Source organism: Lithobates pipiens, unplaced genomic scaffold (genome assembly GCF_037356315.1).
Source record: "Lithobates pipiens isolate NorthernLeopardFrog02 unplaced genomic scaffold, aLitPip1_a1.2 Scaffold_18, whole genome shotgun sequence".
Lineage (NCBI taxonomy): Eukaryota > Metazoa > Chordata > Amphibia > Anura > Ranidae > Lithobates > Lithobates pipiens.
This window is the reverse complement of record NW_027507758.1, coordinates 247,555,631-247,568,876: the sequence shown is the minus strand read 5'-3', so window position 1 is coordinate 247,568,876 and position 13,246 is coordinate 247,555,631. Positions and strand designations below refer to the sequence as shown.

General features: G+C 45.6%; 1 protein-coding gene across 4 annotated transcripts in view; it reads right to left on the bottom strand.

The window, feature by feature from the left end:
* Nucleotides 1-13,246, bottom strand: part of REPS1 (RALBP1 associated Eps domain containing 1) — a 294,648-nt gene that overhangs the window by 204,881 nt on the left and 76,521 nt on the right. For 3 of the 4 annotated variants that reach the window (XM_077486747.1, XM_077486746.1, XM_077486749.1), the window contains exons 4-5: nt 1,472-1,625; nt 730-854 (exon numbers count right to left, since the gene is read on the bottom strand). In XM_077486747.1, coding sequence (XP_077342873.1) covers nt 730-854; nt 1,472-1,625 — 279 coding nt within the window. The remainder of the gene's footprint in view (nt 1-729; nt 855-1,471; nt 1,626-13,246) is intronic. The other variant, XM_077486748.1, reaches the window with a different exon arrangement.

Sequence of the window (13,246 nt, the reverse complement as noted above, 5' to 3'; positions counted from 1 at the left end):
CAAGCAGTGGGAGGGAATGCATACCTGCCATAAAATGGAGATAGACAGTCAAACTAAAAGCCACGTAAATTCCAGAAAATGTACCCTAGTTTGTAGACGCAATAAATTTTGCGCAAACAAATATACACTTATTGAATTTTTTTTTTTTACCCGCGACGTGGCTAAATGCTTTTTGGCCTAAATTTATGACTAAAATTGAGTTTGAGTTTATTGTATTTTTTCTATAGCACAAATTTCGCTTTTTTTTAAGTTTATATTGCAAAAAATAAAACTGCAAACGTGATCGAATACCACCAAAAGAAAGCTCTATTTGTGGGAAAAAAAGGACGCAAATTTTGTTTGGGTACAGCATTGCATGACTGCGCAATTACCAGTTAAAGCAGTGCAGTGGCAAATTGTAAAAAGCGCTCTGGCCAGGAAGGAGGTAAATTCTTCCAGGGGTGAAGTGGTTAAGCAAAGTCTTGTTTTGTTAAACACTGAAAAATAAACCGTGCTCACTTAAAATATACCATAGTTTCCCTTAACATGAGAACAACCAAAAAGTGAACAAAAGAAAACAAACACTGTATATTTTCATCTGAGATGCATAAAACAAGCTAAAAAATAAGCAGAATGGGGAAAAAAAAAAAAAAAAAAAAAAAAAAAAAAGAAAAAATAAAATCGATGAGGAAAAAAAAAAAGCCATTCCAATGAAGTAAAATGAATATGCAACTAAATAAAATGCCACACCTGGACAGATGCGGGATGCATGGATAAAAGAGTACTGCTTGGTGGAGTATCTGCAAAACTGACCCAATTTTCCTGATGTGGAAGCGGCGAGTGTGCTGGCCATGCTCCTTCTCCAGACGAACCAACTGCAATAGATCATACATTAAAGTTAGATTCAGTTTATTAGTAAACATAATGGAAGCAGGCAAGTCTAGTGTAGTGTTTTAGTAGCACTATCCTGTATGAACACACTCTACTGGTTTAAAGCTTCACCATCTTGCACTTGAGTGCCAAGAATTCCTGAATGCCTTTACGGGTCTGAAAGACAGAAGAAACTATAAAACTAGAAGTTCTCTGTCCACAGCTGTAAAAAATAGGCATAATTTGCTCTCAATGTACAGACCAGCACCTTATTAAAACTAAAGCTGGCCATAGATTGATTGAATCTCACCTGGTTCAGCAGGGCTAGCCAAGAGTCGATCCATGTATGAGCAGGCTGACTGTACCAAAGTCGATCCATCAATCAACTTGGGTACAAACAGTGTGTTGGATTTTTAGCATGCGATTATTGCCAGCAGCTCTGATTGAGAACATTCCACCTTTCTTTCTATGTTATTCCCCATCAGACATTTACTGATTAAAATAATTTTAAAGGCATACATGTAGTGTATTTTGCCTGCAAGGTATTGTGCTTTAGCCAAGACACTCTGTATGAAAAACTAGTAATAAGTGGCTTATATGAATCCTGGGTATAAAATCTCACCTGCTTGTGCTTCATTGTAGGGGGGCCAAAATGGACCAGCTACAGTCACAGGCCGATCACCGTTTCCTCCACTGGCATGTCGGATGTGCTTTCTCCAAGAGTGTGGAGATGAAGGTGGTGACTGCTGGGGAGATACTACAGGTGATGTTGATTCCTTGCAGGGAAACAGAAAAAAAAAAAAAAAAAAAAAGTTCAAACTAATTTCCTGCATATTAAACTAAAATATTACCATGCCATTATTGACTAAAACTTATATTTCCTTGCACACTAAAGCCAAAAAGCTTTTTTTTTTACTCTAAAAGAAATCAATTTTGGAATATGCACGACAAACACACCACATCAATTAGACATAACTAACCTGTAAAATTAACCAGAGCACTATAGGTTAAAGAGGCAGCTCAGCAGAAAGCTTGTTTTGTGTCACCGCTTTAGCCATCTGAAAACATGACCGAGCTACTTTGAACAAGTCATTCATTGTGCGTTCAAATACTAGCTATAGATCTTTGTGAACTGCAAAAAAATGAATTACTGCGCTACTATCTAGTGATCACTGACAAGCATTCGGAAAAGGAAGGAGCTGGTAAAGGACATTCACTGACTCCTTTCTTCGCTCTGGATCCCGACAGATCGAGGAGGGGGGGCCCCAAGGAGCAGGGACGGGGGGGGCCAGTGGAGTACAAGCAGTTCTACAGAATCCAGAAACTGCCTTGATGAGAACACCGTGGCAAAACAAAGATGAAAGACATGTTAGAGGCTCTAACATCAGCTTAGTAAAATGCAAGAAGTATGAACTGAAGACCAGATAGCAACTTACAAACTTGTTATACTGAAGCCTGTTGAGCTGTTACCGAAAAAGGTGGAACTCTTCCACTTAAACCATAAGCTTGAGAAATAAGCTGATGGATTCATCTAGAGAAAGTAAATTTAGAAGCTGTGTGATGCTTCCTTGCGTCTTCAGGGAAAACAAAGATGAAATCAGACTACCAAACTGCAGCAGTCAACTTCAGGTAACACCTGATAGCAGGAACTGCATAGGTGTAAAGCGCCTTGTCCCAGAGTCGGAGGCTTAGGGGAGAAAAGTGAAGAAACAAATTCCTTGTGGAGATGCAACAAAGAAACTGTCTTGGGTAAAACTGACAAATAAGGCTGCAAAGAACACTGTCACAGTGAAGCACCAGGAACAGCTCCTTACAGAAAAAGAAGGCATATTCCAAAACTCTCAGACCCGAGGTAATGGCAACCAGAAAGGTAACCTGAGTTAGGACTAAATAAATAATTTAGGGTTCAAAAGGGAGATTTCTGCAGTACAGACATACAAAGCTGAGGTCCCACGGAATCTGAAAAAGGACCACCAAGACTAAAAATGTGACCTTTGGGGGCGTGTCCTGGCTATGGAGAAGTGAGGACGTGTGCCGCCGCAGCTCCATCCCACCGCAGCACCTGAACACCGCTACGAGGGAGATTTTAACCCCAGCCAACTCCAACTATGTCCCAGAGAAGCCGGGCGTCCTCACAGCCACCAAGGAACAACCGGACCAGGCAGGGACATCTTGACCCCTCCTTCCCCGGGAACCACGGGCAGGGCCGCGAGGCCTCAAAAATGGCGTTGGCCGGGAAGGCCCAGAAAGCTATTAAGTCCACACAGAGCGCCGCCACCCAGACACAGCAGCCCGCGAGCTCCCCTATTCCATCCCCGAGGTCAGTGAGTGAATCGGCCCCCAGACCTCTCCAGGCTCCCCTTTCTCTCAAGATAGAGACCCTGAGGCTCTAGACCCCCCTGGATAAGGCCGACATCAGGCGCCATATTTGGTCTCTCCCCACCAAGGCAGACCTGGAGCGCTTTGCTGACAGGGTGGAGAAGGCCCTCAAAGAAGACACTGCACAGCTAAAAATAGACACCTCACACCTGGGAGGCAGATTGAAGACCCTGGAGCAAAGATTTCAGGAAACCCTCCCAGTCCTATCCATGCTGCAGGAGAATTGTACTACACAGGATCATCAGATTGAGGCGCTGCTCTGTCAGCTAGATGACATGGAAAATCGCAGCCACAGGGCCAACATTAGAATAAGAGGATTGCCTGAAGCAACAGGAGCCGAGGACATTATTCCTACCCTAGAAGGCATTTTTAAAGAAATACTGGGGCTACCTGCCACTGCCACCATGGAAATAGACCGTGCACACAGAGCTCTGAAACCCCCATCCCAGGACGTGAACAACCCTAGGGACATAATTTGCAAGCTGCACAAATATACTCTCAAAGACCGCATTATGCAGAAAATGCGTGGCAAGCCCTTTTTTGACTTTGATGGCGCACAACTAGCCTTCTACCAGGATATAGCTCTAGACCCACTCATGCAGCGCAGGTCACTCCGCCCCCTTCTGACAGCTATTCAAGATGCAGGTTTGATGTACCGCTGAGGTTTCCCTTTCTATCTCCAAGTCACCAAAGATGGCAGAAAACATGACTCTCCGCAATAAAGATGACCTGCCGAATTTCCTGTCCTCTCAAACTAGATCCTGTTGATTTTCCGGACTGGTGGGGGATCTTCAGACTTCCCAATCAGCAGATTACCACCACCTCAACCGCAGTCGGCCAAGCACAGAAATCGCAGACGAGATCGTAGACGCCACCCCTCTTACTCCTCGATGGGTTTGGTCCCCACCAGAGACTGAAGGATCAACTGCCTCCCTCCCTTTCTTCTCCCTTTTTTTCCTTTTGTCCCCGAGAGAAACTCTCGGAACTGATAGGCCCTGGACTTCCATATGAGGCTGAAGATGGATCCTACCCACCCAGGTGTACTTTGCTTACTGAACTAGATACTCTCCCCCCCCCCCCCTTTTTTTGCATTTTTTTCTGCTAGCGCACCGCTCCAGTGTGAAAGCCCCTCGGGGCTTTCACACTGGTGCGAAAGAGGTGAAAGGGGCCTGGTTTTTTCAGGCGCTACACAGGCGCTATTTTTAGTGCTGTAGCACCTGAAAACCGCCCCAGTGTGAAAAGGGCCTTAGAGTTAAAATGGCTAAGAACACAGGTGGTCTTCCTGCAAGAGACCCACTTTACACCCCAGTCACTCCCTAAGCTACCCTCCCACCTGTTTAATAAGTGGTTCCTCAGCACCTCTCTAATATCCAAAGCTAGAGCGACCGCTATCAGAATACACAAATTTTGTCCATTTCAGCCCACTAATAACAAAATGGACCCCCTGGGCAGGTAAGTTTTCCTGAAAGGCAATATTGCTGGACAAACGTACACGTTCGCAACAATATATGCCCCCAACACCAAACAACTCCCTTTCATTGACTCTACCTTGGAGCAATTGGCAAACTTTAGAGAAGGACTCTACTTGAGGAGACTTCAACATTAGCCCTGACCTTTTGCTAGATACGTCCCACACGAGACCCCCCCATTCATATGCATTTCTCAAACATTTCCGTAAGACCCTCCAATCCTACTTTGACAGACAGCTAGAGAGTTTTACACCCTACGGAACGGGACTATAGTTACTACTCCAAAGTTCATGACGTTTACATACATATAGACCACATATATGTGGATCATAACACTGGAGCTCCTACAGTCTGCGTCCATTGGCAGCATCACCATCTCTGACCATGCCCCGGTCACGATTGCTTTCACCCTACCTTCAGGCATGCACCGAGCCTGGATGTGGAAGCTGAATGACAACTTATTGGACGACGTGACGGCGGCGATGGAGAGGACCGACGCCTTAACCCACTATTTCAGAGAAAACTCAACTTCTGACATTAGTGAGGGTGTATTATGGGAAGCCCATAACACCGTTGCCAGAGGGACACTGTTCTCTCAAGGGTCCAGACTTAAACAGACACGCTGGGCAGACTTCCAAACAGTACACACAGCCCTTCAAAAAGCCAAACTCCACCATAAGGCAAATGGGGGCCCCGAGACACTAAAATAACTAACCGAACTGAGGGAATTGTTCCTACGCCTTTTAGACCGCCAAACTCGCAAGCAATTTCGATACATGTCCCATAAATTCTATGAATATGGAAATGAGTGCGGCCGGATGTTGGCACGGGCACGCTCAGGAAAAAACACACACAGACATACAAAAACTACACTCCACCTCAGGGGATCTGAGAGTACAGTCCTCCAAAATTGCCGCGGGATTCTGAGACCACTACGCCAAGTTGTATTACTTGGACTCCGAGCTTCCTCCCAACACATGAGACACCAAAACAGTCCAGGAATACCTTACCTCAGACAGTGTCCCCCCTGCTCTCAGAAGAACAATGCTCCACCCTAGAGCTAACGATTACCCCAATTGAACTTGGGGCGTTGATGGAATCCTTGCCCCGGCCATGATGGGTTCACCAAGGTGTACTACAAGACCCCCCCCCCCAATTAGTGTCACCTATGTGCAAATATTTTAACTCCATCGCAGTGGGCAGGGGCGTCTCCCCAGAAGCACTTCTGGCTCACATTACTGTGATCCCTGAGGAGGGCAAGGACCTCACAGTCCCCCAAAAGCTACCGCCCCATTTCTCTCCTCAATTTGGACATAAAGAGCCTAGCAAAAATCTTAGCCAACAGACTTAAACACCTCATACCTGAGATGGTCTACCCTGACCAGATGGGCTTTATAACAGGCAGAGAGGCCAGAGACAACTCTCAGAGCGATTCAACTCATTCATTGGGCCCGTACCCGCTCAGACCCCCAGCCCTATTTAATACTCTCGATGGACACAGAAAAAGCCTTTGACCATGTTGACTGGTCCCATTTGAAAGCAGTTATCGGATCCTTGGGGATAGGGCCACGAACAATTGTGTTGGTTATGGCCCTGTATTCCAAGCCCTGCGCACAGGTTAAAGTGAATGGAACCCTCTCATCTAGCTTCCCCATCAGGAATGGCACAAGGCAGGGGTGCCCCCTCTCCCCTCTTATTCGTGCTGGAGATATTAAGGGTCTACAGGTCGGCAACATAGAACACAAACTCTCAGCATATGCTGACTATGTTTTATTCCACCTATCGAAAGCCCCGATTTCACTACCTAACCTGATGAGGGAACTTAAGCCCTTCGGCACAATCTCCAACTTCAAAATAAATTTCACGAAATCTGAAATTCTCCCTATTTGCTTGCCCCTCCAACTAACCACTACTCTTAAGGGCGCTTTCCCTTTTACATGGGCCACGTCGCCCCTGAGGTACTTGGGTGTGCAACTCATAGACCGCTTTGACACTTTATACACAGCTAACTATCCCGCACTGCTTGCCGCAGTACAAAGAGACCTCTCACAATGGACGCAGACTGCCTTCACATGGTTGGGACGAGTAAACATCATAAAAATGAACATATTGCCACAAATACTATTCTACCTACAAATGCTATTGATCCCACTACCCAGACTATTCTTTGACCGCTTGTCTAGTATGCCAAGTTCATATGGAACACTCGTAAACCCAGAATAGTCTTAAAAACACCAAGACGACCAAAACCTGAAGGTGGCCTGGGAATTCCTGACATAAGACCGTATTACAGGGCCATAGCCCTCCAAAAGATACTTAATTGGCCATTCCATACCCACTCCAAATTCTGTGTTTCCCTGGAAAAGTGCCTGGCAGGCAGGAATCTGGCCTATGCACCATGGCTTCCTCAGAACACAGGGGATTATCAAAGACAACCTCCCCACTGACAGCTTAGGCGCTCCCAGTGTGGGACCAGGTAAACTCCTTGCTTAAAATAGCCCCCCCATGTCCCGCTGACCCCATTGGGCAGATTCCTATGGTTTCCCCAAGGCGAGCAGATGGCCTTTTTTGGACCATGGGTGTACGATGAAAACGTCAGCTGCGGTAAACTATGAAAGATGGCAAGCTTCTGAGCTACGATGCTCTACAAGCTGGACGCCAAGGCCAATGAATGAACTTTTGGAGATACAGACAATTACACCACTTTTTTTTGAGATACACGGCCGCTCAGAGACCCATCTTCCCTCGCCGCGTACGAGCGCCTCATAAAACGAAGACCCTATCCCTCACATGGTGTCGGAACTGTAGCGACTTCTTGTCTCAGCCAACCAGCAGCCCAAACCCACCTACATTCAAAGGTGGGAAAGAGACCTGGGGGTCAGGAGCTCACAGACATACAATTGACTCATTTATATCACCTCACCCACTCATCCTCTATAGACTCCAAAACCCAAGAAACAAACTATAAGATAATGTCCCGCTGGTACCGTGTACCAGCAGACATGGCACGTCTATACCCCTCTGAGTCAGAGTTGTGCTGGTGTGGCTGTGGACATAAAGGTACACTTATTCACGTATGGTGGGAATGCCCCCTAATCATACCCTTCTGGAAAGGTGTCAGACCAAATTCAAAATGCAACGGGGATAGAGGTCCCTTTCTCTCCGCTGTACTTCCTCCTACATGTCCCCCCGATTCCACTCGTCCAATTTACTGGACACAGCTCAGAGTTCCAACTAGAGAGGAGTGGATTAGTGGGGCAAGTGCAATCCGAGAGGCAGAGGATTGGATAGCGACCTGCCAGGGCTCCCGAGACCGGTCTACCGGAATCTGGACATACTATACGGCAGACACCAGATATGTTCCCTCTAGTCTAGATGTAGCCTTACTGGAGCTAGCAGATCCCTACCTTAAAACTCGCAGACCATTGAGAACCTAGAAGAATAACAGGACCCCCTGACGGACAGCGGCTACAGGAGCCACCTGTATTGAGGGCTTCACTCGGACATGGTGCGCTCGGTGTGGTCACAATCAATAGGAGGCTTTGATTGTGACCACACCAAGACCACAGGTACACTCGATTTATCCCTCCCCACTTTCTTCTCCCCCTTTTTCCTCTCTCTCTTCCTTGCTCTAAATACCCCAAGGGTGATGCTCTTTTGTTATATGCTTGTTGGATAAATGATTAAATGAAACACTGCTGATGGACATAAATGCACAGAGCCTCCATGCTCGTGGGGCAGACCCCTGACAGGGGGGCTTCAGACATGGCACGTCTATACCCCTCTGAGTCAGAGTTGTGTTGTAATCTGGCTGTATGCTATGCCCACAGCCACATCTACCTCGCTCATATAAGCACCCATTTCCATCTTAATGATATAACACTTTAGCTTACCTTCTAACCCATTCATCCCAATGAACAGACATGACCATCCTTCTTACGTTCTCCAATCGGTCAGCATCTCTGACCTCTCTGCCCTGGACAAATCTTTTATTTATATTTCAACAGGAAGCCACGCCCTGGAGGGTTTGCCTCCAACCAGCTAAACACCTCCTACAAAGCTTGTGACCTCACAGCAGCAACACAGGATGTGAATGCCCATATAAGGACAATACAATACAGAAGAAAGTGGTGTCTTCACAGACAATCAGACATTTGTTTTCCTTCAAAAGAACCAATCCCAGACATGTATACATCCAAATAGTGACGCAAACTGACCAAATACTTTCAACGATGGGAACCATACAAAACCAATGAACGATGACTACAATTCCGTTGATAGAAATCCTCAATATACCAGAGAACAATGTATACCTGGATTATTCAATGCCTCCTTGTGGATGGAAGGTTATCCACAGATGCATGTTGCGATCTCCACATGTGGTGATCAGACACTGCAGAGACCATGAGCGCACATCCGCCTACAACCAATTCTTGCAGAGCAAGCACATGCCCCCAGACGATCGTCTGTACAGTGTACAGGGGCCCTTTCGCTGGCGGACATACCCCACTGCGCAAACACCTCTTTCCAATCCCAGGAAGTTATCCACTACCTAATGGATCTCAACCAGCGTCAGTCTGCCCCAGTCAGCTCTTTTAGAGCGGGCTAGGGGAGAATGAACACAGGGGGGACTCTTATGACAATACATATAAAATACATATAACACTTTCCACAACAGGGGGGGTATGTTGGAGTCTATTGGGCCCCCCTCCCTCCTCCGCGGCCACAGATCATGGGCCCATACTGAGGTTGCTTCTCTGGGGGCGGCCCCCTCCTGGACTGTCCCACAAGAGGGCCGAAATACTTTACTTACCTCCTATACCCCCTCAGCTGTTCATATTCCAACACAAAGTAATACATAATATCCATGTATAGTATATGAGAAAAAAAAAAAAAAAAAGCACTTTTTCTATGGCTCGACACTTTTCAGGAGATTCAAGATAAATCCCTTCTTCAAGGGAATGAAGATGATGATAGTTGGAGATACTCTGAAATAGAAGATGACAAAGTCTAGACTTTCAGAATACAGCAGAGCAAACATTGTGTCAAACATGGAAACATCGCAGCCAAAAAACATGCACAAACAAATACTACATTCATGAAATCAAATATTTGTTAAAAAGATTGTTAAGATGGTACTGAGCAAATATGGGACACATATCCAGAATGAAGAAAATCACTGAATAAAAGGCAAATCCTCAAGGCTCGAGAGATTCCCTCACAAGGATCCTCAAAATAGGTCCCAACAGCAGACTCGTACAAGTCAGCATGCAGCTAGAAATATGGGAATATAAGTCCTATGGGATAAAAAAAAAAAAAAAAAGTGATAATCGCAAACTCAATACATTTATAATAGAGTGGCGCTTGAATATATTTTTAACACAATGTCTATTCTTTTGATGGTTCCCACTATCTCCAGGTGCAGGGGGAGGCGATGGGGACTTCTTGTGCCCCATCATACACAAACCTACCTGGGAAGTGGGAACATTTGCTTCTACTATCGGATGGTTCAGCTTTCGGTCACATTTATCCACTTTGAGGTTAGGGTTAACTTTCCTGCCCGCTACTCCTTGGCTCTTTTGATTGTCGCCTGGTGCACAGGTGCCCTCCCTCTATGAGATGGGCCCATGTCTTGTGGGGCATCGTGGTGGGTTTTGGTTCGGTTCCAGCCTTAACTTGGGCCATTTTGTCCCTCCACGTTTGCTACCTCTTTTTGCGCCGGTGGGCGAGGTCTGCATGGCGCCCTCCCAACCCCCTTCTTCATGTCGGGTGTTTGGGGCGTGTCATGCAGATCCCACTCTGGGGTTCCTCTTTTTGTCCTCAGCAACCCTCCGCATTTGCAGGTATATTGCGTGCCATTATGTCTGTGTTGGCGTTATTAGTTGACCTCTTTTCTTCCACAGGCAACATAATATATGCTGTCATATCCTTTTTATGACAAGCGCTGCATTTGTGCCATCTGTATGCTATTGCAAGCATGCTAATTTGGTTGCTATGCTAACAGCAATGCTTCCTTTCCTGTGACAACGGTGTCTGACTGAAAGGCCATCAGCGCGGACGCTGCTGCTCTGGGGTTCCCATAAGAGACAAACGCTAACATTCCTCATCAAGGCAAAAGATAAATATGCTGCATATGCAATTAGAGTATTTTTTCCCTTATTCTCAGTTTTGTTTAGAGTAGCAATCCAAGAGACTGGAATTGGATTTATTTTCCAGTTCTCAATCGATCGGTTAGATTGGACAACTGCTAGATTAAGTTACTATCCTAATATAGGCAATGTTTACATACATGCAGTTTTGTTCTCTAACCTATACAAAACTCATTGTTAAAGGAATATATTTTTTCCCGTAGTGCTGATATTCCCAGCTACATGCTGACATGTACAAGTCTGCTGCTCGGACCTATTTTGGGGACCCTTGTGAGAGATCGAGCCTTGAGTATTTGCCTTTTATTTGGTGATTTTCTTCATTCTGGATATGTGTACCCATATTTGCTCAGCGCCATCCTAACAATCTTTTTAACAAACATTCAATTCCACGAATGTAGTATTGGTATGTGCATGTTGTTTGGCTGCAATGTTTCCATGTTTGACACAATGTTTGCTCTGTTGTATTCTGGAAGATCAGACTTTGTCTTCTGTATTTCAGAGTATTTCCAACTATCATCCCCTTCATGACGCTGAAGGGATTTACCTTCAATCTCCCAAAATGTGCTTTTTTTCTCATATACTATACATGGATATTATGTACTACTTTGTGTATGGTTGTTGTCTTTGACCGTCATACTGTTTTATGAATTACATTTTTTCTATGTTTCCAAAATACTGCGTCTTCAAAAGTTCACCCTTAAATTCCCTTAGTACCAGGGGGTATGCATTCTCTTCAAATATGAGAATATCAAAAAGTCAGGGGACACTTATCCCTGACACTTTTAAAAGGAAGCCACAAACTCAGGGTAGCTCAAGACAACAGATTTTTGCATCTCCCATAGAGGGTTTCGCCCAGGCCAAGGCTCTCTCAGAAAGCAAAGATATCACAAAACCTACTTTGCTTCTGTCCGTGGAAAACGACTGGGGCAACATCTCAAAGTATATCTCAACCTGGTTGAGAAACACTCTGCATTGAACTGGATCGCCCCCAAATCGCTGGGGAAGCAGAGCGGAACCAGACATAACCCTTATAGAAGTAATACTCGAGGCGGTTGCCTGCACAGAGATGGCCTGCAACAGGTTGTACTGGAGCAGCCACAGTAGGAGATTCCAGGTGAGCCGTGCGACTCAGTGTTTGTAATGCCATAGCAAACTGATCCAATGCGGTGATCCTGCTCATCCAATCTGGAAAAAAATATTACCAAGTGGATTGACTACATCTTCTGAATTCATAGCCTTCGCCTACTGTCAGAAACCATGAATCAGACGGAGACAGAAGTAAAGTTAAATCTCACTTGTTTAATCATAAAAAAAGGTAAACAGTAAATGTAGTCAAGACATAGCCAGAGTTCAGGAAAAGGAACGGATAGTCAGACAAGCCAAAACATCAGGAAGCCAGAGATGAGCGTAGTAGAACAGCAAGCAGGATCTGGAGCCAGAAGGAATGTCAGCCAAGCAAGTCTAACATGACCACAGGAGAGCATCTCTTGAGATGTGACCAAGGCAGAGATCATCTGGGCTGGACAGCTTAAGTGGGCAGGACTGATGAGCAGGATATCATCAACAGGTGAATCACTGTGAAGAGATAGGAGACGGCAATTAGCCGTCAGCTAAGTGGCCAGCTCAGAAGGAAGGGCTGAGCCCAGTCCTGACAAGGAGGACATCATAGTGGTGCTTCCCAAACCAGGAAAGGACAGGCTTCTCCCACTCTTATCCTAGCTCTTTGTTAAACTCAGACGTCAAACTACTGGCTAGGTTCCTGGCTACCAGGCCCTCTAGATTAATTGGCGGGTTGGTGCACAGGGACAAATCTGGGTTTATTCCCACTAGCTCCACGGCGGACAATATCAGACGACTATTCCTTAATTTACAAATAATAATAATAATAATAATAATAATAATAATAATAATAATAATAATGATAATCCCGGAAGTAGGGACAATTTTATCCTTGGACGTGGCTAAGGTTTTTGATACCGTTCCGGCTTGGGGGTGGGGATCAGTTCATAAATTGGGTGAGGGTCCTCTACTCTGCACCCAGGGCTAGGCTCCATATTAACAATAACCCCCACCCCTCCCCCCATTGGCACTGTTTTAGGGGCACCCGTCAAGGGTGTCCACTTTCCCCTCTGCTATTCGCACTGGCGGTGGAACCACTGGGAATACTAATTGACAATATGCCTGAAATAGTAGGGATTCATAGGGGTCCCCTGGAAGAGAAGAGAACGCTTTGATTTATTTAGGTGACATAGCCCCCTCCTTACAGTCGCTAATGGAGATGTTATCAAGTTCGGGACTTCTCGGTTTCTCTATTAACTGGTCAAAATCAATTCTTATGCCTCTAGACCCACTTAATAAGTCTTTGCCCACTGGCGCTGGACAGATAGCCATTACCCACTC